We start from the raw sequence: 27998 nt of genomic DNA, 5'->3' as shown, positions 1-27998 counted from the left end.
AAAAAACGAGATTAGCGAGATAGTTGATTTTAGGTATGAATGATTTAGAGTTAAAAAAATAAAATATTATTAACTGTAAAAAAACATAAGTAATGAAAGCGTTGGTTTCGAGTTGTTAAAAGAATGAAAAAAATAATAGCAAAAATATTTTTTATTTATTTTATTTTTTTTAGGGATGCGTCTCTTCAAGAAACACGTCTTTTTTTAAAAATTTTTTTTAATGAATATGTCTCTTCAAGAGATGCATTCAATGTGGGAAAAAAATATTGTTGAATGCGTCTCTTGAAGAGACGCATTGAGTACGGGGGGAAAAAAATAAAATATTCCCGAATGCAAAGACGCATTCGGATGGGGACAAAAAGCTCCCCTTTTTCCCTAAATAAGTTCGAAAGCTACCCNGGGGGAAAAAAATAAAATATTCCCGAATGCAAAGACGCATTCGGATGGGGACAAAAAGCTCCCCTTTTTCCCTAAATAAGTTCGAAAGCTACCCTTTTCCCCAATTAAATTTCAAAACAACCCCCCAATCTAAATAACCCTCAGACGGTATAAACAAGATTTAAAAAAGAGGAAAAAAAACCTTCAAAGAAGAATGGTTGCCACCGCTGCAAATGATCTACTTGATCACCTAAAATAAGGGGGCCCTCAATTTCTTTTTTATTTGTAGCACCCACTTCTCTTTATATATATATATATATATATATATATATTGCTCTCCCTTTAGACAAGGCTAGGATAAAGGGTTGAGCAAAAGGGGCTCACCCTTAAAAGAAGAATAGGGCAAAGGGCTGAACAAAAAGGGTCTCTCCCTCAAATATAGATTAGTTAAAAGGTGATGGCAAAAAGGTCCACACCTTAGTTTAGGTTATGATTGGGAGTTGAGCAAAAGGGTATCTCTCTCGGCTAATGATATGCTTAGATATGATATGTTAGAAGATTATATGAAAGCTAGGTTAACAAATGGAGATGAACAAACGTTTTATGTTAGCTTCCAGCTATGTGTGTGTGTGTGTCTTGGAGACAAAACAAAACGACAATCTTGCCTCCCACTACATTAAAACTCATCATCTTGGAAAACTTCAAGACTCAACTCCCACTACAATTGTTATCTTTGATCTTCTTGGCAAACTCCAAGGTTCAACCTAAAACCCGTAAAACCAACAAAGTAATAAAACAAGAAACTATCAGAATGTAATTGTAGCTCATCTGTTCTTGCCCTGAGGTATGAGCAAGCTATGTGGAACTATCCTCCATACATAAAAGACAGTCATGTACTCCCTCTTCAACTAAGTGGTATCAACTAACATCTTCTTCACTCCTAAACACATGTTCTTGAAGAAGATACATTCTGCAAATGGTTTGACTCCTTCCTTCAATCTTGTTGTCAAGAAAAGACTTTATTCTTGACCTTAGCAAATGCTTTGGTCTTTTACTTTGATGCCCTTACTCGCCTATACGACTTCATCAATCCATTCGTCTATCTGACAACTGGGGATTCGTGATAGCCATCAACTTCCTCTCTCAGGCTTCTCAATTGTTCTTGAACTCATGCCTTGATCTGACTTATCAACACTAGCTATCAATGTTGCTAGCTCAACTGTACCTCTACACCTGTCATCTAGAGCTTTAACTGGCATCCACCGTCACTTTGATCCTCTGACAACACTAAATCGACATCTGTACAGTGTGGAATTTTTGTGGCCGACTACCATTGCTTGGGATTCCAACACGAGTTTATAATGGCGACTGCCAGACTCACACCTGTGCCCTTATTATCCAATTTGCCAATAGAGATGAGATTGAACTTCATCCTAGGCACAAACCTGACATCTCGTAGTACTAACTTTTCGCCACCCTCTATCTTCAAATTAATATTTCTAATTCCATCTATTTTGGAAACTCTACAATTCTCCATCCTCACTAGACCACAATGTCCTGATGTGAAAGATGTGAATAGACTCCTATTTGAAGCTATATGTATGGAAGTTCCACATCAATTATCCATTCTGATGAGTGACTACTTTTTTGTGTGTTACTCTCAACACAGGCATAGACATCATTAATTAATTTTTCATCAGTTTCAACCAGATTTATCATTACTTCTTTAGTTTCAACTCGATTTACCTCCTGTTTTCTTTTCTGATCCTTTTCTAGTTTCCTACTGAATTTTGAAGTGACCTTTCTTACGAAAATAATAAAACTCTATCTCCTTATTCCTATTCTTCCACTTTTTATTACTGCTACTTAACACATCATTTCATAGTATATCCTGCCTTTACCTTTAGTCACTGCTAAAGCTGAACCTACAGCAAATTCTTTACTAATGTCCTTCTTAAGAATTTCTTCAGATATAGCTAAATCACAAATTCTCAAAAACTTTAAAGTGTTATTCCCAATTGAATTAGACACCGCAATTTTCATGGTCTCCCAACTATCAGGTAAAGACATCAATAACTAAATAGCATGCAACTCATTAGTAATTCTATCTTAATAAATTTTAACTGATTAATTAAAGTGGTAACCTCATTAATATAGGAATGTATAGAAGCATTCTCAACCATTTGCATGTTGAAATACTTCATCAGAAGATAAGCATTACTATTGGCAGATGGTTTTTCATACCTATTTATAAGCACTTCCATCAACTTCACTGCATTAGTCTCATTGGCTATAAGACTAGCAACATTCATTGACAAACACATCCTGATGATTGTAACTGCTTCATTCAAGTTCTCGCAATCTTCATCTGAGATCCCTTTCGGTCTCTCTTTTAATGCTTTATGCAATTTCTTGCAAGTCAAGAAATCTTTAACTTGCATCTTTCAATACCCAAAATTTTTCCCATCAAATTTCACGATTCCGTCAAAACCTCTTAGCTCTATTAATCCCATGACTTCTGAACCAAAATGCTCTGATACCACTTGTTGGGAATTTATACTTAGATATAAATAAAATACGAAAACTAAATTATATCTAAAATTTACATTTCCACGGGTTAAAGCAAAAAATATCAACAATCATAAAATAATAATAATTAAGAGAAGAAAGAAAGAAAAACACTAAAAATATACTAGTTCGACCCAAACTCGAGACTACGAGTCTTCTACAATTACAGGTATTACTATGATGAAAATTGCAATGGTTCCAAGACTCACGCCACATATTTCTTCCAAATAGTCCAACACGAAATATTTGATCCCAGTACTACATCCCGATGTCCACAGTCGCACACCCAGATGGTATAAACAAGATTTAAAAATGAAAAAAAAAAAACTTCGAAGAATGGTTGCCACTGTCGCAGATGGTGTGCTTGATCACTTCAAATAAGGAGGTCGTCATTTTTTTTTGATTTGCAGCACCCACTTCTCTCAAATTTAAATATATATATATATATATATGTTAAGAAGCCAAACCATAAATGGGCCTAGTCCATTATCTCCACGACAAAGTTTTGTCTCCACATTCTCAACCGATACAATTTTTAAAACGATGGGATATTAATATATCTACACAAAATATCATAAAAGTATCATTTTTTGTTACACCAAAATGAAATCATTTTCAATTTCTCGACTTCATACGCCCTTAATCCCGTTGCTCGACTTCATATGTCCTTAATCGCGTTGAATATGCAAACATTGTTCTACAATCTCACATAAATTAGAAGTGAAGAAGACCATATGGTATATAGGACAAACTTTCCAAAACCAGATTAAACAACTTTGCATCCTAAATAAATTATTAACTCCACATATTAATTAATTTTCGGAACTAAAAATTTATAGATTTAATAACTCTCCTCAACATTCTAAAGCTTCATAAAGTTTGAAGAGGATAGTTGCTTGTACCAACATACCATATTTTGCCAACTTAAAGTGTGGCTTAATTGGTCAAGCCTCTAGGGTATTCTTCCCTTTTTAGGCTTAATTATTCTTTTTAAAAAATCATTATCCAAAATTCATCAATGAAATTTCCTTCCTATGAAGAATAATGAGTGTTATCCTACGCAAGGAAGAAAATAGCTACAATAATACTAATTAGGTAGAACATTGAAATAAACTAATCAAACTCAACCAAATTCAATCCATAACTCAAAGCAAAATGAATAAATGAATGTTTGAAAGTGATTTTGAAATAGTTAAAATTACTTTTGTTGTATTAAAATTATTTCGAAAGACAAGTTTAATCATTCAAAATCAATTCATTGTTTAATTTCACTTTTAAATATATTATTCATACTATTAAAATTGATTTCCAATGATTAAAAGCATTTTATCAGTAATTTTGAAAATGAAAAAAAGCAAATCTAACTATTTAATCACTATCAAATATACCCTAAAATGTGATAAAAATACTTTCTAAGATTGGTCATATTCAAATCTTAGGGCCCGTTTGAATCGACTTGAGGAAAAAACGTGTTTTTTTTTTTAAAAAATCCATTTTTATTTAAATCCTTTTGATAAAAAGAGTTCAAAAGCTATTTTGAGTGGTTGCTAACCACTCCATTTTTTTTTCAAAATGAGTTATTTTTTAAATTTAACACTTGAAAATGTGATCCAAACATACCCTTAGTATATAACTCCATCAACACTAACCTCATCTACATCCTCGGCTGCAATATATATGAAAAAAATAGATTATCTAACACACGACCAAACTTGTCACACAGGATGTTATAGCATTTTCAGAGACATCATAAATAAATGTATATTAGTGAATGATCACTTAGGCTCCCCCTAAGTATGAGACTCCTCTACTAGTATCTTCCTACCTTCTTGTGAATATCTCTTCACGTTATAAACTTAGACTCCCCTAAGTTAGAGAATCTCTTCTCAAGAGATGATATCTTAGATTCCCTTTAAGACCAACCAATTTTCCCATGAAGCACGCTTCAATGACGATCAATGGCACAACTTCAAGATCAACAAAGATTCCTAATCAAAGTTCAACCACCACAAAAACATAACTCGTTTTGAACAAATCAAGAAGATCTAGAGACGTTCAAGATCAACAATGGTGAAAGCTTCACAATCTCGTAGATTGACATACTTGTGTTTCTCAACACAAACACAAGGCAATGACTTGAATATTTTTCAAAACGGTCAACGCTAAAACTGAACAAACTCATCATATATATTTGGTAGGATTGAGAATATATTCAAGGAAAGAATAAATCCACTCTGCAAGGAAAAATACAGTAGACCACGAAATATGGAAAATTTTACTGATAGATAAGGGAAAAATGTTGTTCAGATTTGTCTGTTCGTCAATTAATAATGTCACAGACAATGTTACACATGTTGTATGACATGTCATAGAGGAGAAGAAAACACACAAGTAACTATGCATTACACATATCAACATCTAAGGAACCAATCTCAAGGAAGAATTAGCACGACACGGAACATGTTACATAAATATGTTGTTCAAGATTTGTTTGTAAAAAATAAGGCAATTATACTCCAATAACAAACGCTTTAATAATACAAATATGGAGAGGGTCAGTGTGGAAAATACTAAATAATTACGCAACACCTCATATGAACAAGGACGAAAATATTGATATTCGTATCAATATTATAATCTCAAATTTACGGATATATCAACAAATTTCCAAAAACAAAATTTTAAAAAATATTGTATTTTGATTTATGAAACTTCATAACAAACTTATTTAAGCAATAAACTACAACTTTAAGCATATAAATCAATAGTTAGAAGTCAAATATGATTATTAATGAATATGAAGTGAATATTTCATTGGTAAAGTTTAGGTCAAACAAATGAAATATCAAATACAAGCTTCAATAATAAGATATTGACCTAGAAGGTCAATATTGACATAATATATTTGATAATGACAATATTGCTCTCGAGTTATAGTATATTTAAATTTTTTATTATAATTGGAGGTATCATGCATGAATATCAACGTCGACCCTAGTGATACGAATATAAGAGGATACCTTGGATCAAACCAAGATCCATCTAAATGAGGATACTCTAAATAATGTAGATAATACATAAATTCTGAGTTTAAGTCTCCTTTGCTCTCACAAGGAAGTTTCGGTCTCTGTATGTGCATCAATGTGTTATGCCCACTATAACCATGGGACTAAAACATAGGTTTTTTGCAAGTTTTTTGTTCATATTTTATTAATTGAAACTTTAAACTTGAATTGATGTAAATAGTGAAATGATGTAAACATTCCCTACAAAAGTTAGATTAAAAGATAAGTTTTTTTTTTTGTGTTTTATTTTCTATTTTATTTATTGAAAATAAAAGTTTTTTATGGTAAAAAAATAAAACTCACATGGATTGAAGTTAAATATTGTAAAAATGTAAGATTCCTTTTAAATATAGAAAAGTATTGAAAAAAATATTTTTAAATATAGAAAAATTCCACTAACATTGATAGACGTCCACGATGTATCTAGCCTAGTATCCACAATATTTTTATAATATGTTAATAATATATCCACAATATTTACACGAGATTTCTGTTAATACGATGTTACTCTCTCATATCTCTATTGGTAATATTGTCAAAATATGTATATTAGCAAGCTAATGAAGATGATGACACGAATGAGAGACATAAAGTTAGGTGGATTTTATTTTATTTATGATCCGATATCTCAGCAATTTCCTTTCTGTAATGGGCCATATGGGCCATCATTCTCAAACAGAAATGATGTGCGATATGGAATTAAGAGGCGGCAAAGTTTCATTGGAGCTAACATAAACCCACTTATTCCCATAGTTAACTTGGAAGAGCCCCTAATTTAGGTCATCAATTTTCGCAAGCGTCTCAAATTTGATCAATTATGATTGTAGGCGACCGGGGTTTTAGTTTGGGTTACACTGAAATGGTGGGTTGGCCATGTCCATGAGGGAGGGATTCTAGTTTGGGTTACAACAAATTGGTGAACATTGCAAGTTCAATGATCCAATTGAACATAATAGCATTTTACGTATATTAAAAAAAATTGTTGCATGACCCAGTACAAGATATATATAACGAAATTGAAGGTATATTGTAAATATCCATGGGCTAATTCGGTGTATAGATATTTTTATGTACAAGGTAGTAGCATGACTTAATCTGTTGAAATTTTTTATCTTAAGTACAAGGTATTTGTGTAGTGTTGGGGTAACTAAACTTATTTTAACTACTTTTAGTATAAGATATCTGTTCGAAAAGAATTTTAGGACTTGTATTTTAATAAAGTAAAGTTTCCAATTTAAGAAGAGTGTATGTGAGAGAGTCGATAATTCTGAATGTTCGAGTTATTGTGGATGATAAGAAGCTCCAAATTGAAAGGGACAGTATTTTTAAAAAGAATTTTAAGTATACAAGATATTTATTTGGCATAAAACTTAAATGGGAGAAGAGAATGGGTGGGTTTATTTTTCTAGATTTTGTAGGGGGAAATCAGGTTTTCTTTGAGATGTATTGTATTTTCTCTCTCTTGATTCCACAAATGTATACCGATTAGAATTATGTTTTTTTTCCCCTTATTTTTATGTTTTTTGTTTACCAATTTTTGTTTTTCGAATACATGGTAGTTTTTTTTTTCTTGCCTTTAGGTCAAATTTTGTATTTTTCTTTCATAAAAACTATATAATTCTTGATTTCTTAAAAAGAAGTATATTTTATTAATGCCGGATGAATAATTTGTTAATTTGGAGATTATGATTCCTTTCTTTAGGGCAGATTTCAACTTTTGGATTAGATTTGTTTGATTGGATTCGTTACATTTAAATATTGTGTAATTCTAACTATTGTGAAGGATATATTCGTCCATGTTTCCAAATAATTATGGTGTAATTTAATGTAATATTTTATGTTTAGACATTTTTAGGATAAAAACTATGATTAGATATTTTTCCAATTTTGATTTTAAAATAAGACATTTGTCTAGTTACCCCTTAAAATTTTTGGATTAAAATATCATTTTTATTCTCGTACGTTCAATTTCAACCTTTGTATTTACAATAAATCTTAAATTAAATCCATCAAAATTATATTTGATCTAGATTGGTTAAACAATAGTAATAATTTTCATGTAATAAAAATACAATATGTGAATATATTCCCAAAATTTACCATAAAAATGCTAGCAGATAATAAAAAAAAGTTTCTTCTTTAAAAAAATAACAAATAAATTAATAGTAGGGACTAAGTTTAAGTTTAATTTTAAGTTTTATTGAAAGTACATGATTAATCTTTGAAATTACATAACTTAAACTTCAACAAGTGAGAACCAAAATTCTATCATAATTATTTTGCTAAGGTATTAAATTGTTAAAAAGAGAAATTGACTTCTATCAAAGTAGAAACAAAACACCACCAAAATAGAACGGATAGTAACAAACAAAAACCTACCAAACACAAAAGTAAATAAAGCTTGCACAGTTATATTCACATAACTTTTATTTTATTATATATGCAAACAATTTTATTGTTTATTATTATCTTTTTAAAATCTTTTTTCCCTGTTTGTATTATTCTTCACATGGTATAGGTTAAAGAGTCCAAATAAATTAAGGGAAGAAAGACAATAGGATTTCAATTAAATAATGGTACCAAAACTTTTAAGATACCCATTCACCTACCACATAATTTTTTTTTTTTTTTTTTTTTAAATAATGAAGTGGACATTATTTCAAGTAGCTAAACTAATGGAGAATCCTGAAGCTGCAATCAATTTGTGTTAAACAAAAAAAAGTACAAATTCAAAGAAATTACCTTTCAAATTTTCAGGTAGGAGATGATCTGACAATTCTAAGCCTGATCTTTCACTAAACAAGATCATCAACTGGACCATAAATATTCAAAGGGATGAGAAAATTGGGAAACCGGGTAATGTAGCTCCAGCATCGACGATGTAAATGTTGCCCGAGACGTATCTAGACGAGTCGTCCACCAGATATCGGATGAGTGTTGTTAATGCTGGATCAGAAGTACCAAATGTCCTTAAAGGGCTAGTTTTAAAGGCTACAGTATTTAGCCAATCTTTCTGCATGAGACCCTCTGTAATCTCAGATTTAAACAGTCCGGGCGCTATAGAATTTACTCTGATATTGTATGGCCCTAATTCAAGAGCCATAACCTGCATATTCAAACAAATTATAACATGAACTACACAAGCAAGCACAATACAAATACTCAAATCAAACCATCCATGATGAACAACTAATTGCGAAAATTGAAAATATCATTGACCCATAAGTACACTTTACACTGCCTTCACTTGTGGACTTAAGCACATTATCTCCTGCTTTTATACTATGCTAAATCATCGATAGACCCTAAAGTTTAAGTTGATGGGTTATGGGAAATTTTAATTATATCAGCAATTTAACAATGATTGAGAATGTGTTTGGCTTAAAGTTAGATTTGAATGGTATGAGAATGTGAAACTAAGCTTATGTTAAACTCATGAAGGGCTAATCCAACTATGAAAACACTCACCTCATGAGCTCCATGGTTCTACAAATTATAACTTCATAAACTATACACAAACTAACACTTCTAATGTAGCATTTCAAACACAAACTAGATACATCCATACTTCCCAACTTCAACATCTAGAGGGAAAACTAGTCCATACCAATAAACATATACCTTTGTCAAAGTGTTTATGCCTGCCTTTGAAGCAGCATAGGCAAGGCCACCAGGTAATTGGCCTCTTTCAATACCAGAAATGGAAGAAATACTGATAACAGATCCACCTCGTTTGGAGTCACGCATATGACTACACACATACTTTGATACTAACCAAGAACCTTTAAGATTTGTTCCCATCACTTGATCCCATTCCTCTTCAGACAATTCCAAAGATGTCTTCACTGTGCCTGTGATTATACAAGGAAATCACCGTTGAAATACAGAGTTAGCAAAATAGCCTTCTTCTTCAATCAGAATGAAGGAAGAACTCAGTTAAATAACCCTTCACTACTGATCTGGCCTAATAATTTTTCAGACTTATCACAAACATCAGAAATTTTCAACTCTTCTTGAAGATCAAGTCATAATCCAGATTATGCTGCAATCAATTGAATCTTAACTACTATAATCGAACTCCGTTAGACCTTCTACTAGAGATTCCGATCAAAACCTACCGAAATTTTGAATATCCTACCTACCTTTCCTCCAGAACTAAAGAGAGAATAAATTTGAAGTTCGAATAAAGAGATTACCTCTAAAACCTGCATTATTCACCAAGGCATCGATGAAGCCGAACGAATCCCAAGCATTTTTTATGGATTTCTCGATACTCTTTCCATCGGCGCTAACATCGAGCTCCACAGCCACGGCTCTAGGACCGGTAACCGGAGCGACGGAGGAAGATGAGGAGACATTAAGGCGATTGATTTCTTCACAGAGAGATTGGAGTCTATCGATTCGGCGTGCGGCAGCGACGATTCTGCAACCGGCTTTAGCAAGATCGAGACAGAACTCACGGCCAAGCCCCGACGAGGCTCCGGTGACCATCACCACTTTGCCGTGAAGGCAGTTCCAAGGCTCGAGCTGAGTAGCTGAAGATTGCTGCCGTACCGCCATAACTTCTGGTGAAGGAAACAGAAAGGAAGAAGATGATTGACTGATTCAATAAAAAGCGCTGCAGATTGTAGTGGAAATAAATAAGGAAAAAAAAAGGGAAAAAAATTATTTTTATTTATTTTTAATTATATTATCAAAGTGGCCTACTTTTTTTTTTTTTTTTTTTTTTTTTTTTTTTTTTTTTTTTTTTTTTTTTTTTTTTTTTTTTTTACGCTTTTCTATTATTCTGCAATCTGCATTATCTCCATTCGGTAAAATGAGTTTTGTTTATTTATTTATTATTCTTATTCATCAATGGTATGAAATTAACGATACTAAAAAATTGTACCTAACTTTAGGCGAAAATAATTTAATTTTAAAATATAAATGAAATGATATGAAACTAACCTCCAACTCCAATGTATTATGTTAAGAATTTTGTATAATTATTATTTTGTAGTATCATACATCTATAACACATTTTATCCTAACAAAAATGATCTGAGATGTAATCAAGATGACATTTTAAAATAATTGGTAAAAAATAGTGCTATTTGTCCAATATGATTTTTTTTGGCGCATTTCTGAAAAATATCCAAAAAAAAAAAAAAAAATTAGGGAGTTTGAAGCAAGAAGTTGGTTATTATAGTTTTAGTTATTATAATTGGATTATAATAGTTTATGTTTGGAGTGTAGATTATTTTAGTTTGAATTATAATAGTATGTGTTTGAGGTTTAAACTATTTTAATTTGAGAGAGAAATTAAAATACTGTAGCAAAGAATAAAAAAAATGATAAATGTAAAATAATAAAAACTGTAACAAATAGTAAATAATGTAGCAAATAGAAATTTTGAAATAATGTTGACTATAGCTAATTATGGAATACAAAATAGTATTTACGGTAACAAAATGTAGTTATTATAGTCTTAGAACTGTTCTTACCCCAAACACACTATTAAATGTTAGCTTTTTTAGTTATTTTATGTCATAAAACGTGACTTTACTTTGTTTCCACATGTGGCCATACATGAAAATAAAATTATTATTTATGTCTAGATTTTAAATATTCATGTGATCATGTGATGAGTGATAACAATATAGAAATTTAAAAAATATATATATTCAATAAAAAAAATAAAGTTATATTTCACCAAAAGTGAATTCAACTAAACTAGTATAAAATATGTGTTAGCAATCAAGAGATCTATGGTTTGAAAACTTCATCTCATATTGTACTAAAAAAACAAAGTTATATTTTTATAATTTTATTGTTTACTGTATATATTTGAAATTGATGGAAACACGAACATCAACATAGACTTTGACTTCGTTGTTGAAATAGTCTCGACTTTCAAGTAAATTTTAGAGAATCATGGAGCCTATTTCAGATAAAAAAAATATTAAATCTCTACTTCTTTAGCAAGAACTCAAGTTACACTGCCATGACTCAAAGTTTACAATACTCGGGTAATCTTGGAGAGAAATTCTCTCTCGATTTTCCTTGATCGATTCTGAGAGGCAATATGCCTAATTTATATATAGTTGCCCTAATTTGGTGAGAGATAAATAATAAGAATTACAATAAAAAAAAAATCTAAATGTAAAATACAGATGGCTTAGTAGGGGTGTTCAAAAAATCTGATGACCTGAAAAAATCGATCAACCCAACCCAACCCGTGCAGTTTGGTTGGGTTATCAACTCATTTGGGTTGAGTTGAGTTCAAATAAATGAAAATTTTATGGATTGGATTGGTTCATGAGTTCACCTAATATAACCCAAACTAACTCGAACCAACCCGAATTTATTATTAATTTTAAATTTTTTTTATTAATTATAACACAATTATTTATACATATATTGATTTTAATTTTATTTAATTCTAATATTTTTTGAATAATTTATTCTTCAACAACTTTCAAAATTAGTTTCTTTGTAGAAAGAAAATTTTCATTATATAAATTGAAATTGAGTTGTTAATCTTAAATCAATATATGAAAATAATTAAATTAAATTTTTACATATTTACGTTTTGCTTCTTTTTAGAACAAAATTTTAAATAAATGACCCGATTAACCCGAATCAACCCAACCCAAATATTTCATGCTTGGGTTGGGTTGGGTTCATTTTTTAATAAGTGTTATTGGGTTTGGTCTAAAAAATCTTTCAACCCAACCCAACTCAACTTATGAACACCCCCTATGGCCTAGTTTTAGAGGCTAAGGATGGAATCTTCATAACAACTTCATAACAAAAAATTTCTTGACAAATCCTTCAGACATGGCTTTTTTCCTTTGACATGGCATTTCAGATCTGAGTTGGCATTCTCTAACTCTTTAGCTTCATCCTTCTTGGCATTCTTCCTAATATCCCCGTCAAACTAGAAGGTAGGTCAACTATACCAAGTTTGGAACGTAGACAAAAGTATTGAGAATGAGTCAGAGGTTTTATTAGGCAGCCCGTTGTTACATTAAGGGACCCTCAAAGAACTTGATCCCTCACGAAATGGACATCAATTTCAATATGTTTGCTCTGGACGTGGCAAGGGCACTGGCGTTGAGATTATCACACCACAATATAGGAGTTTGAGACTCCTTCATGCCCATTTTGCCTAACAATTGTTGAAGTTGTATGATTTCAGATGAAACAGTGGCTAGAGCCCTATATTCTAACTCCATGTCGGACCTGACAACAGCTGTTTGCTTTTTGGATGACCAAGAGACTAGATTTCCACCCACGTAAATACAATATGCAACAATATTGACCATCAATGTATGCTCAATCAACATCGAAAAAGCCATGGAGATTATTGCTTGGTTGAAACAGAATGCCAACGTGTTTAGTTCCACTTATATATCTCAATAAACTTTTGATGGTCTACCAGTGGATGTTAGTTGACAATTGAAGAAATTGACTTAGGTGGTTGACTATATACACAATGTTGGGTCTGGTATGAGTGAGATATTGGAGGGCATTAATAGTATTTCGGTAGATGGATGGGTCATCAAGTGGAACTCCATCAGAGGATGACAAGTGCTTTCCTAAGATACTCGGAGTAGCTGCAGGTTTTAAATCTATCAAATTTAGTTTATTGATTAGATCCTTAATATAATTGGCCTGATTAAGAAGAAACCCAGATTCCAAATAGTGGATTTGAATTCCAAGGAAATAATGAAGAACTTTTAGATATTCTAAGGCAAAGGCCTTATCTAGAGCTTGAATCAGTCGCGTGATAAGTATTAGATTGTTCAACATATATCAGCAGAAAGATAACAAATTTATAATTTTGAAAGGTGAATAAAGAAGTGTCCGACCTGAAGTTCGAGAATCCTCATTTGAGAAGTACATTATGGAGAGTGTGATTCCAAGCCCTGGGCACTTGTTTTAAATCATATATGGCCTTGTCCAAGATTCCATGTCTTGTTTGTTATGAGAGTTGCATACTCACTATCCATCACCGCCTTCTGCTCTGGTGTGACAATTGTATCTTCGACCCTCGTTGGTTTTGTAAGTTTCTAGTTTGTGGTATTTCGTGGCACATAAACCTTGAGTTTAAATATGTCTGCTTTGCCTCTGGTTGTCATTAAATGAGTGGAGATGATTGAAGGTAGAGGATTACAGTTTTGAGGATTAGGTATGTAATGGCCCGACCCCCTAGGACTCAAGTTAGGCCGTTATTAAACACATGCATGCATGGAACTTAAAATGACACCATTTTTTAGTGAATTAAATGTCTGAGAAATATTTACCATTCGAAAAAAGGAAAAAACGGAGTCTTTGTCCCTTTTCCTCTCACACTTACTTAAGTAGGGGTCTGCTTATTCCCCCTTCTTTTACCTAGCATAATAACTAAATAACTAAGAGGGGTCAGTTTCAGTCTTCTTTGGAGCTTTCAAGTCAAAGAATGTCTAAATAAGGTAAATTCAAAAGATATTCATTAAATTCAAATATTGAAAATAGACGATAGGGTACCCATAAATCATAAATGATAATAAATAGGTTTGAAAATAAATCTTAATAGTAAGTTTCAAATATCAAAACTGAAAGTTGAAAAACATAAAAAGAAATCTAAATATCATGAGCAGAAGTATAAAACTGGTCTCTAGTGGCTCATTAATGGATTCCTCCTTTCATTCACCGGTGCGTCCCTACCCTTACTTGAAACATAAACATGAGAAAGGGTGAGTATAAAATACTCAGTAAGTAACCCCACTACTGGGGTCAGGCTAGGCATCTATGTCCTCTAGATGCCTACCTCTGGTGGAACATTTAAACTGCTCTAGTCCTCATGGGACACATACATACATGAAAAACTTATTTCTATCCTACGGTAGTTAAGTATGCCCACTACTTCTGGTGAATCCCGAAGGAAACATAACCTAGTGAATCCCGAAGGAAACACAATCCCTGGTGAATCCCGAAGGAAACACAACCCCTGGTGAATCTCGAAGGAAACACAATATCTGGTGAATCCCAAAGGAAACACAATTTGGTGAATCCCGAAGGAAACACAATATTTGATGAATCCCAAAGGGAACACAATATTGTGAGCATCTAACTAATTAGTGAGGACACTATCACAATCTCAACATCACAAGTATCACAACATGGTTCTATAACATACATATAGTTCTCATCATCATGACTCTACAACGTACATATACCTCTTGTCATCCTAGTCTCATAACATACATATACATCTCATCATCATGGTTCTATAACATGCATATAAATTTCTTCATCATAGCTCTAAAACATAATATACTCAAATCATACTAGTATTCAAACATCTCTATGCGCAACTAGTTTTTTAAACCTTCATGTCAGCAAAGCATACATAAACATCAAACTATAAATATATCCTCAATAAATCATAATTATCATTGCCTTGTACTAGGGCAGCTCCAGTAATAAGATTACTTACCTTGATACTAAATTCAGATATCAGTCCAAGCAGCAATCTTCAATAATAAATCTTTGAACTCAATTCCCCAATGAAGCCTGAGCAACAACCACCCTCAATATTCCAATCTCCAAATTCTTCCTTCAATCAGATCCTACTTCCAACTTTTAATCCTTTTCTCCCGTAAAATTTTCAATTCACAAAGAATTTAACTCACCCCCTTCCACAATGAAATTAATTCTTGATATTAATTTCAAATTAAATTTGTATGACATAACCCCCTTCCAAAATGAGATTAATTTTTTACATTAATTTCAAATTAAATTTGTGTGATATTAATAGTCAAATTTTCATAACTTCCCTCCGATTAAACCATTAAATTGAAACACCCTTTCCTTCCAAAATGAAATTAATTCCTGCCATTAGTTTCCAAATTGAATAATTTCAACGTTAATCCATTAATTTCCAAATTAAATAATTTCAACGTCAATCCATTAATTTCCAAATTAAATAATTTCAACGTCAATCCATTAATTTCCAAATTAAATAATTTCAACGTCAATCCTTAATTTCTAAATTAAATAATTTCAACGTCAATAATTAAATTCCCGCAATTACACTTAAGTCCAAAAGTTCCAAAAATGACCTTAATTAATAAAAATTATTGAAATTACATAAATAATAAAAATTTGGAGTGTTATAAGGTAAGATTTCGGCTCTTTCGTGTTCAGATGGGGAGGTAGACGACTAGTTAAGGGTAAAATAATCTGAGGGTATCATGGATGGTGATGGGTTTGTGTTAGTGGATTGAATTTCATTCGGACACGTGGGCGAGCTTATAGGTATGGGTATGGGCAGATGAGCTGATGGTGATTGGGCCAACGTGGGATGATAAGAAAGTGGGCTTGAGTTGAGTGGAACAGGTGATGGTGGATTGACCGGTGGGTTTGTCAACTCAGGTTGTGGACCTATACAAAGTGACTTGGATTGATCTAATGAGGTTAGATTATTTATGATTGTAGAGAAGTCTGGTTGGGCTGTAAGATTGGGTTGGGAGTTTGACTATTAGGCTTTGATTCTAATGGATTTGAATGGGAAGTCTTATTTATTGAATCAAACATGTCTGGATACGAATATTTTTTTGGAAGGATTGAGGCATTTATATCCCTTGTGAGATGGGCTTGGCCCTGTTAGGGTTGATGCCCTAAAGTCTCGTGTCTTGTAGTTTATAAGTAGTTTGTACGAATGCTTGTGTTGTATAATATATGATATTTACTTCACATCTTGTTTTTTGCTCAGTTGCTTGTTTTATTTGCTTTACCACAAACCAATAAATATAAAATCCCTGGTTATCTATATGTGACTCAAACATGTATGTGGTGACATACAAGTGGAGCATGTCTTGAGTGATAACCAAAATGGTCTGTAGTATATGGATATAGGAGGGAAACCTTATCCTGGTAACGCTATGGATGCGGCCCGCTTTGTGGAATGGTCACAAGTGATGTGACTTGTCATAGATGGTATGATCTTGATCATTCGTGTAGGGGACATGCGAGAGGGGGCGTCCTATACAAAGAGTTTGTATAAGACCTGACCACGAAGTGTTAACGTCTCGTTATATAACACCGTTCATGACAAAGACTTCACTTCACTAGGATGACCATAGTTAACATGACCTCAATCCTGAGTGAGTTAAGAACTTCTGCCATTGAGGGCGGTACTTTGAATTATATGGGTGCAAGTGGCCAGATCGCCGATTCAAACCTACCATTTTGGGGATTCATTTGATTTGGGAGCTGAGAACTCAGCTACACAAGATGGAATTCACTCCTTTCCCGAGGCAGGGGTAAATAGATAGATAGCTCCCTTAAGGGCTGATTCCGGGGCTTGNGTAACTTAAGCATGTATGTGGTGACATACAAGTGAATCATGTCTTGAGTGATAACGAAAATGTTCTGTAGTATATGGATATAGGAGGGAAACCTTATCCTGGTAACGCTATGGATGCAACCCACTTTATGGAATGGTCAAAAGTGTTGTGACTTGTCACAGATGGTCTGATCTTGATCTTTCGTGTAGGGGACATGCGAGAGGGGGCGTCCTATACAAAGAGTTTGTATAAGACCTGATCATGAAGTGTTAACGTCTCGTTATATAACACTGTTCATGATAGAGACTTCACTTCACTAGGATGACCATAAGTAACATGACCTCAATCCTGAGTGAGTTGGGAACTCCTGCCATTGAGGGCTGTCCTTTGATTTGTATACGTGCAAGTGGCCAGGTTTCTGATTCAAACCTACTATTTTGGGGATTTGTCTGATTTGAGAGCTAGGAACTTAGCCACACAAGATGGAATTTGCTCCTTCCCGGAAGCAGGGGCAAGTAGATATATAGCTCCCTTAAAGGCTGATTCCAGCGCTTGAACGATGTGGTGCCACAGACCTTCTCTTGGCCCGAGAGGTGTTCACACATAGTTGGACTATGTTGTATTGTTCATTAGAGGAATCAGTGGTACTTAAGGAGTGAGATGTAACTATAGGGGCAAAACAGTAATTTGGCCTAACTGTACTTATGAGCATCTGTGAAGTGTCATCGTACTCATGATTGTTTATATTCGATGGACACAGAAATATATCCGTGGTAAGAAAAGTTTAGCTGTTGGTCTTTAGTAGAATGTCTGACAGTTAACGGATGGTGGATCTCGTGGTTAAAGAGTTTAGTTGGCTATTCACGGACCATTGAAGCTTCGAGCCACAGGTCCATTAGGTCCCCTGGGTAGATTGGATAAAGTCGAAAACCAGTGTTTGGGTTAATTTGAAATGTTTAAATTGACAAGAGGAAGTTTGATTATATATGATATAATTGGACTGGTTAATTATATATGATATAATTGGCTAAATGTATGAGATACATTATTTTGGAGGAATTTAGATATAAATATGATTTATATCAAGTATAGGAGAAAATAATTTAGTAGATATGTGATATCAAACTATAGAATAAAAATATAATATGATTATATTTATTTATTAATTAATTTAATTAAGTCAAAAATCACGTTTGGACGTGGGTTAGTAGGAATGAGTCGGTTATTGTAACCGATGAAATAAAAATGAAATTGTTTCATTTTTTAATATCCCATCGTTTAATCGTCCAAAAGAATTCAAGAGCGCACGTTGGTAAAAAGAGAACGATTGCTTAAAGAATCGAGAGCCTATATGATAGTTTCCTCGCGCCTAAACAATCGTCCATCTCGCGCCTAAATGATCGCACACTATTTCCTACACGATCACATAGCTTCTCTAAACGATCGTATGTGCTAATTTTTCTAAACGATCGTATACCTTTTTCTAAACGATCGTTCAGTAAATCCTACACGATCGTGTAGCTTCTCCTAAACGATAAGCATTCTGCTACGCGATAGCATCTTTCTCCCTCCCACTTACTTATCGCCTACACGATTCGTGTTTCCTCTTTCATCTACCAAATTTACTAAAGACCACGCTTTGGGTTCTCATTCTGAGAATACCCGGGGCTCTTTACTGGTGGTGTCGTCCCCACGACGTTCGTGTTCGTGCTACTGTTGGGCGTTGGTAGATCGCGTGGAAGGTTCCACTACGTTGAGTTCCAAAGTGTCGAAGACTGTCTTCAACTGGTATGAAACTCTCTCCCTTGTTATTTATATTTGTTGTTCATAGCATGCCGATAATTAGTGTTTGTTTGCATAACTGTATGTTTTGAATGTATAATATGTATTTCGGTCACTATGAGATCGGAGTGATCCGAACGTGCTCATGGAACTCTTCGGTAAGAGATCCTTCAGGCCCAAGATAGGTACACTTTTCATAATGAAATTAAAACTTATGAGTCTGGTAGGGTTGTAAGCACGAGAAATAGCCACATCCAAAAGTCTTTAGGCTATTAATGTCCAGTTTTTTATTGAACATCAATTGAAGGGATGATTTACCTTTGAGCACCACTGTTAGCCCATTAATGAGGTAGGCAGTAGTTAAAAAGGCGTCACACTAGCAAACCAGGGGCATGAAGGCCTATGCAAGAAGTTAGACCCATTTCAACTAATCGTCGATGTTTTCTTTCCACTTGACCATTTTGAGCTGACGTGTAGGGACACAAAAAACGTGAGATAATTCCCATGGAGGAACATGCTTGATGAACCTGAATGTATTCACCCCGTTATCAGATTGTAAGGCTTTAATATCTGCATGAAATTGATTTTTGATTAGTTTAATAAAATGATGAAATGTGACACTTTTTATTGTGACACTTTTTAAGGCTTTAATATAGGGACACTTTTTTTTGAGCTATTGATATTGTGACACTTTTTTTATTTGAGGGGATATATCCACACAAATCGATTGTAGTCATCAATGAAGGACACATAGTAACGATAGCCATTGGATGATGTCACAGGGGCAGGTCCCCAAATATCAGTGTGAATAAGATCAAACCGATTGGAGGCATGAGACACAAAATTTGAAAATGGTTGAGCATGGACTTTCCCTAAGTGACATGATTCACAGAACGTAACTTCTTCATTAGATTTAGCTTGAATATTACACTCTCTAATTAAAGACTCTAAAACTTTGGTCGATGGGTGACCCAACCTTCTATGCCAAACAACTTATGATTAAACAACATTAATATTGAGACTAACATCATATAAAATTAAGGTTACTGAATGACTATTTTTATGCAATGGTTGTCGCTATTTCCAACCTTCCTGCTTTAAACCTTTAACAGGCTTGACTTCGACCTCATCCAAGCGATAGAGCCCATCACTAAGCACCCTTTTAGTAGAGTTCGACCCGTGCCCTTATCCTTTATGAAATAAAAATCACCATGAAATTCAATAAAAACGTTATCATCTTGAGCAAGTTGTGACACACTCACTAGATTTTTTGCTATAGCAAGAACACATAGTATGTTTTCAAGATTAACAGTACTTTTTCCATCAGTAAGGTAAGAGTTTCCTATGCAAGCAATTTTTAATTTATCACCATTTCCTATCGTTACCACCTCAGTACCTCCATACTCAATAGGATTTTCAACATTGTTGAAGTCAGCAGTGACATGATTGGTAGCCTCACTATCAACATACCATCTGGAATCCTCTATAACTTTTGGTATGGCAAAGAGGTTGGAGTTTTGAGTATTGACAAACGTAGCAAGGTTTTTATTTCCAGACGAATTGTTATTGCCTTTGGTCTAATTTTGAGCCAGAGAATATTCTTTGTCATATCTATGATAACATACCATAGGAGAGTGCCCATATTTGCCACATACTCTGAAAATGGGTCAGTTTCCATTATTGTTCCTTCCTCGGCCACGTCACTATTGCTGCCACCATTGTTGTTAAAGGTACTATTTGATCCTCTTCGTCCAATGAATTGAGGTCAAATGTTATTGGGATTGTTTGAGAATTTAGGCCGATTTTTATTCCTATTGAAGACAACATTCATGGTTGCACTCTACTTAAATAATACAGAGGACCGGACTGCAAAATGATTAATATCTCTTTATAACACCATTGACTGATGAGATTACATTTCATAGGATGACTATAGGTGACTCGATTTTGATCCTGAGTGAGTTATGAACTCCTATCTACGAGGGCAGTCCTTTGATCTGTATAGGTGAGAGTGGTTAGATTTCCTGACTCACTAAGCCTACTATTTTAGAGATTAGTCCGAGCAGGGAGTTGGAAACATAGCTACACAAGATGGAATTCACTCCCCCAGTCTTTAGGGTACGTAGATGAAATGTTCACTTAAATGCTGACTCCGAGTCTTGAATAATAAGGTCATTCTCTCTCACTGGCCTGAGAGATTTTTGTTTATGATAGGACCATAAATAGGTTGTTCATTAGAGGATCAGCGAGACTTTAGAAGTTAGATGTAATTACAAGGTAAAATAATAATTTGATCCATCTGTAATTACAAACGATTCGAGAAGGGTTAACTTATTGTTGATTGGTTATATCCATGGATACAGAAATATATCTACAGTGCGAAGAGTGCAAATGTGGGTCGTTAGTGGAGTGATATGCAGTTAATGAATGTTGATTAATTTAATTAAAAAGTTTAATTAATTAATCTTGTATCATTAAAGCTTCTAACATGTAGGTCCATTAGGTTCCCTTACTAGCTCACTAAGTGTAAAGCAAGAATAATTTAATTCTAGATTAATTTGAATTATTCAAATTAAATAATAGTTTTAATTGTATGAGATATAATTAATGTAATGTATATAGATACATTATAATATAATTTTGAATAAGATTCAAAATTATACTTTATTATATGAGAGAGATAAATATTTGAATAAGATTCAACTATAATTTATATGAATTAGATTCATATAAAACTATAGGTTAAAATTAATATGAATGAGATTCATATTAAAACTATAGATTATGTGAGAGGATGTTATTTGAATATGATTCAAATGAAATTAAATATATGATAATTAATTAATTAATTAATTGTTAGTTAATTAAGATTTATTTAATTATATATTAAATTTGATTTAATATATGAAAATAAATTTATTAAAAATAACTCCTAAAGGAGTTATCTTTTATGTATTAGTGGATGGGAGTTGTAACTCTTCTTCCATTCATCTCTCTTACTTGAAGGTTAAGGAGATTTTTTTTGGGAGTGTTGAAAAAAGAGAACATTTGGTTGAACATTATTTACTTTCTGAAAAAGAATTATCTCTAACGAAAAGCTCTCTCTCTCTCACAAAATCTCTTCCCTTCCAAAGGTTCCCACAAATTTTGATTCTATCCGTAGAATAGCAAGGAAGATTCGATGGTGGTGTATTTGTTATTTTCGTGATTGTTCGTGGAGTTCTTGGGAGTTCGTGCTGTGGAGAAGGATTATGCTAAGAAAGACTTCAAGAGGTAATGTTCCTTTTCCCTTTATAACATGCTTATGGGAATATGTTTATCATATGTCTATTATTTTATTTCCCAGTTTTTCAGGTTTTCTAAAATGAAATCTACTAGCACACATGTTCACGCGCTTTTGCATTGATATTCGATCCCTTCATGTAGATCGATAGGTTGTTTAAAATAGCCCGTCTACAACATTGCATGATTGACTTAATTCAGAAGCGAAATCGATTAGTAATTTAGGTTATCCAAGTCTAATTGTCTTAGTAAAATCCTCTAGGCTTAATGTGGATGTTAGATTTTTATGGATGCTATCAAACCCAGTTAATTGAACATCTACTTTAATTAAGAACTTAATTAATCAATAATTAGGGTGTTTGTGACTGTGATTGTGACAAATAGGCTAAGCACTTTAATTACAAGCAACAATTTCTTGTGTTCTATGATCAACCAATTAAATGGGTGAATTCAATTCTCTAGGTTTTTTTTATTTAATAATTTGCGATCTCATTTTTAATTCTTGCCTTTCCTTCTTGCTATTTATTTTCTTGCAATTTAAATTCAACAACAGTTACAACAAACCCCCTTGAACCATAATTGAACAAAAATACGAGCGCTCCTTGTGGATTGACCTGAACAACAATTGTTACTTTTTAAGTTTGACTCTTAAGTTTATAAATTTTATTTGATAGAACTTGAGAGTATTTGAGACCCTCTTAGGATAAGATTTGCAATCAATCATGATATCTAATTACAATCAAACAATGAAACACAATTTAAGGATGATTTTAAACCTATTCATGCATGAATGAGTCCAAATCCTTACTAATTAAGCATGCACACTTACTAATTAAGCCTGCACACCCCAAAATGGTTTTATAAGGCTCTCAATTTGTTTCCCCCTAATTTGGCTCAAAGGCTCAAAAGATAGGCTTCCTAGCTCAAAATTTGAATGACATACTCAAGAGAACCAAACTTTTATTCTATCTTTATCTTTTTTGTCTTTTTTTACTTTACACAAAAGAGGAAACCTTATTTAGACACGTCACCTTCTTTTTAGCTTGCCCAAATGAGTTACGTGAAAGACATCCAACTACATCTCTTAACAAAGAGCCAAAGCTTACTCATTCCTCAGGGATACTTTAGTTCAAAGGAAAATTACGAGCATTATAGTCGCCTGATGCTCGGAATTATGTAGTGGAAATATGGATGATATGTGTTGTGCACTCAAGTTTCCCCAGTGGAATCCAAGTGTAAATTCCACTGAGTTTTCTGGTAAGTCCAGGGTCGAACAAAGGGACTTGTAAAAATAGATTGCGTTGGTAATTTTTATGAAAACTTTGTGGTAACCAAGTAAATAGATAAAGTGTTGGGTATGTTGTTGCGTTGATAAAAAAACAAATTAATAAAGGCGATGGATTTGAGAAAGACAGTTGCATTGATAGATGCAATGAGTATGCGATAAACGAGTTGAGAAGATCTTTAACTAGCGTTACTCGGGAATGCGTCAGACTATGCGATCATGTTATAACCATGCACATGTGTTGAATGCAAAGTGTCCATAGAGCTTATCCCTAAGTTTCTACTCTTGTCCTATGCGTTGATGCAAAATGCATGAAAGCAAGGTAGCTGCATACAATCATATCTTATCGCTAAGATGCATGCGATGCGTTAATAACAAAGTGCTTATTCCTAAGCGCCTATCTCTTGTTTATGCATTCTAATCTGGTTCTTCCAAACCTAGATTCTGGCCTAACCTTCCTAAGTCTAGATCCTGTCCTTAGACTACCCTTCCAAGTATCTCTAATAGACGAATGAAGCATACATAAACAAGATAATCGCAAATAATGAAGATTTCCTCGTTATGCTAGCTAATTTCTTCTCAACCCATTCAACTAATTTAGCTACCCATGCATGAATAACAGAGAGTGAACAGATATAGAGAAAGAAATTCCATTCTTATAAATGAGTTGAGTACAAAATGATAATGGAAAGTAAAGGTAGAGAGCCTGGTAGCAATTCATTACTGACCGAGACTTTTTATATTGAATCTCTATTCTGATCTACAAATGTTCCTGCTTCCACAAGTGTCGGCCCTCTCTCTTTCTTGGAGCTTCCAACGCTTTCCCAAGCTTACCGAAATGATCTACCGACACAACTTGCTTCCTCGCATCTGCTTTAAAACGAAAGTAAACTATGGACAAAGGTGTGAAATTGTGGAACAAGAGATTGTAAAGGGTGTAAATGTGGTGAACTGATTAACCCCTCTTCTGAAGAATGCACTTGGTATTTATAGAGTTTCCATGGTGAAAGGCGACTTCTCTCTCCTTGTTGTACAGATGGGACAACTTTAATTCCTTATTGATGCACCCGATAATTGTCACCGATAAAGCTGAATGTACTTCATGACCGTTATCGGCTGTCAACTTAATTTGGATCCGACTGTCATCAGATTTCTGTCCCATCGCTCTTAATTATTCTTTCACCTGGATGCGTCCAACATGTTGTGCTGACCAAGTTGCGGTGATCCTTCTCGGGCGAATGTGTGCGAGCACGGTCAACGCAAAGCCTTGCGGTGAAGTTGCGCTCGACTAATGAATTCCTATGATCGCAATCCTTGCATTGCGTTAACGCATATTCTGCACAAAAATATAAAGATCAACTGTTCTAATGCGTTGGATGCATGCAATCGCAATATATAGAATTTATGCTTAATGGACGCAATTTAACATATTTCATCAACGCAATCCAACATTGTTTAAGAACTTAATGCTATGATAATGTATATTTCTGTCCGTTATCATCGCCCCAGGTTAATCATATCCCTGAGAAAGAGTAATAATCCCCTTAAAAAATATAATACAAACTTACTTTTGCTTTACAATTGTTTTTCTGTTTACAATTTTCTTTTACTTTACAACATGAGACTTTTACAACAAATTTATAAGCTAAATAATACCATTCTAAGCATGCATGACCTAATTTCTTTAGAAAAAGGACTTAAAGATGCATGAGAGGTAAGTTTTTTTTTTTAAAAAAAATAGGCTAGAAATTATGATCATGCCCTTTAAAAATCATCTCATATAAATCTAATCATAAAGAAAGTGCATCATCAAGTCGTCATCATTACGAACCAAACAAATGAGCAGGCAAGTAAATCAACCACACATAAAATTATAGTCCGAGCTCAAATGCTCAAGGACTCAGTAGATCACAGATACCCTACCCCTAACTTAAAATAATATGTTGTCCCTAATGTAACCCTAATCTAAATCCAATGAAATAAAAAAGTCGAGGAATCAGAAGACTCTCCTGAAGATGTTTTTTGCACGTAGTCTTTGAGGTGTGGTATAAGGCTCGCTGCTTCAATTGATGCTTTTCATTTTAGGGGTCCCTATAAAAGAAAATAAGAAGTTAAAATATAAAGTAAATAAAGAAAAGCAGTAAATTTTTCAGTTGGTTCCTCGGGAAAATTTTTAACGTCGGTTGCTCGACGTGGCCTGTCCCCTATCAAGGCACAAAGAAATTCTCATATTTCTATAGTCCATTCTTAAATGAGTCGATATAACCCGGTAAGGTTATAAGACTCCCCGCACATTTCAGTAACTTTATTATATGGAATTTCAGTAATTGTTATTAGTTGGAGGACATTTTTGGAATTCTGGACTTCAAGTATAAGTGTGGGAATTTAATTGTTGGTGTGAAATTATTCAATTTGAAATTCAAATGAAAAATTAATTCTTAAAATGGAAAGGAATTTAATAGTATAAAACGAAAAGGAATTAAATGTAATTATATTTACTTCCTTTTTTGTTTTTTTATTATTATTATTGTATTATTGTTTTTTTTTTTTTTTTTTTTATAAAAAGTCAAACCCACCCCCCTTTTTCTTTTCTCACGTTCGTGAGCCCGTCCGACGCCACCCAAAGCCACCACGTCAGTTTCTTCTTCTTAACCTCTGTCCACCACTGCTCAAGCATCGTTCTGCTTTTGCCGTCACTGGATCTATCGATTTGTGTAAGAATATTTCTGTCGTTTGAGTTGTTTTCGGGTTGATTCTTGAATACTCATTTACTTTTTGGCATCAATGGTTGATACCCATTGTGTTTCAACTTTGGATTCAAGTTTGTGAAGGTATTGAGAGTGTTAGTGAAGTTTGGAGTTTGTTTTTAGCGAGTTTTGGTAAGGTTATGCTTTGATGACCCTTGTGGATTAATTTTGGTTGTTGAAAAATTTTGGTAAAGTCACTTGGAAGTGATTTTTTTTTTGACGAACCACTGCTCAGCATCGTTCGCTTTTTCCGTCACTGGATCTATCGATTTTGTGTAAGATTTCTGCCGTTTGAGTTGTTTTCGGTTGATTCTTGATACTTCATTTACTTTTGGCATCAATTGGTTGTACCTATTGGTTTTCAACTTTGGATTCAAGTTTGTGAAGGTATTGAGGTGTTTAGTGAAGTTGGAGTTTGTTTTAGCGAGTTTTGGTAAGGTTTATGCTTTGATGACCCTCTTGTGGATTAATTTTGGTTGTTGAGAAATTTTGGTAAAGTCATTTGGAATGATTTTTTTTTTTTTTTTTTTTTTTTTTTTTTTATGAAGCTACATATGGATAATTTATTTGAGACATTGGTAGTAAAATATGTATTATGATTCAAGCTTTAATCATGTAAGCCTAATTTCAAATTATGATTAGGGGATTGATTCAATAATTTCATTCAAGATGAAGAAGAGTTTGATTTGCTAATTATTTGGCTTAAAATTGGAGGTTTGGAAGGTGAATTCGAATTGGACCACAACTTAGGTAAGGTTATCTGGAAATATTTTGTAATATTTGGGTGTTTGGATTTTGGCCTTTAACTATTAATTTTAAAGCTTGGTTTATGTTTAGGCTGATTAAGGATTCAAGAATTTCACAAAGATTCAATTGCTTTTTGGTTCGACCTAATATCAAGGTAAGTAATCTTACTACTGGAACTGCCCACGGGCCAGGCATTAGATGTATACTAGCATGTTAAATGAGGTTATGGACGATTGATTCTCATGAAAGATTGATAGTATAATTATTGATTAAGTATATTCTGTTACGAGATTCAAATTATTTATTTATGCACATAGACACTTGAATGCTAGTATGAGATGGTATGTGCTTCCATGGTTGTATTTGATCTGATGATGTTGAGGTATACATGTATGTTTTGTAGACCATGATATTGAGGTATATGTTGTATGTTGTAGAGCCATGATGTTTGAGGTTTATATGTATGTCATAGATTCGTACAGTGATGATTATGATGTTGAGACTGTGCAAATGTCCTTACTGATTAGTTAGATGCCTATTAGATTTTTTGTTTCCTTTGGGATTCACCAGTTTGTGTTTCCTTCGGGATTCACCAGTTTGTGTTTCCTTTGGGATTCACCAGGTTGTGCTTTCTTCGGGATTCACCAGTTTGTGCTTCATTCGGGATTCACCAGAGGTAGTGGGCATACTTAACTACAGTAAGATAGGACTCAGTCTCCTTCTTGTTTCATGTGCATATGTGTCCCATAAGGACTAAAGCAGTTATATGTTTCACCAGAGGTGGGTATCTAGAGGACATAGATGCCCAGCCTGACCCCAGTAGTGGGGT

General features: G+C 33.6%; 1 protein-coding gene across 3 annotated transcripts; it reads right to left on the bottom strand.

Moving 5' to 3' along the window:
• Window positions 1-3008: 3008 nt before the first annotated feature.
• Window positions 3009-10636, bottom strand: LOC120073750 (3-oxoacyl-[acyl-carrier-protein] reductase FabG-like). 3 transcript variants are annotated; one of them, XR_005480788.1, is made up of 4 exons: window positions 10208-10636; window positions 9633-9862; window positions 8754-9117; window positions 3009-3643 (listed from the first exon to the last, which is right to left on the bottom strand). XR_005480788.1 is itself a non-coding variant. In XM_039026578.1 (3 exons), the coding sequence occupies exons 1-3, from the start codon at window positions 10569-10571 to the stop codon at window positions 8839-8841; spliced, it is 873 nt and encodes a 290-aa protein (XP_038882506.1). In that variant the 5' UTR covers window positions 10572-10636; the 3' UTR covers window positions 8549-8838. The 3 variants fall into 3 exon arrangements, 1 of the variants encoding a protein (XP_038882506.1); XR_005480787.1 differs by lacking the exon at window positions 3009-3643 and adding an exon at window positions 4558-4934; XM_039026578.1 differs by lacking the exon at window positions 3009-3643 and having other exon boundaries at window positions 8549-9117.
• Window positions 10637-27998: the final 17362 nt, after the last annotated feature.

Source organism: Benincasa hispida, chromosome 3 (assembly GCF_009727055.1).
Source record: "Benincasa hispida cultivar B227 chromosome 3, ASM972705v1, whole genome shotgun sequence".
NCBI lineage: Eukaryota > Viridiplantae > Streptophyta > Magnoliopsida > Cucurbitales > Cucurbitaceae > Benincasa > Benincasa hispida.
This window is presented reverse-complemented; position numbering and strand designations above follow the sequence as displayed.

What these genes read in the sequence shown, in the direction of transcription:
- LOC120073750 (XM_039026578.1), bottom strand. Translation starts at nt 10,571, where the DNA reads ATGGCGGTACGGCAGCAATCTTCAGCTACTCAGCTCGAGCCTTGGAAC. An exon ending in GAATAATGCAGGTTTTAGAG is followed by an intron (nt 9,863 to 10,207) that starts GTAATCTCTTTA and finishes GTATAATCACAG; the next exon opens with GCACAGTGAAGACATCTTTG. An exon ending in GCATAAACACTTTGACAAAG is followed by an intron (nt 9,118 to 9,632) that starts GTATATGTTTAT and finishes TTGAATATGCAG; the next exon opens with GTTATGGCTCTTGAATTAGG.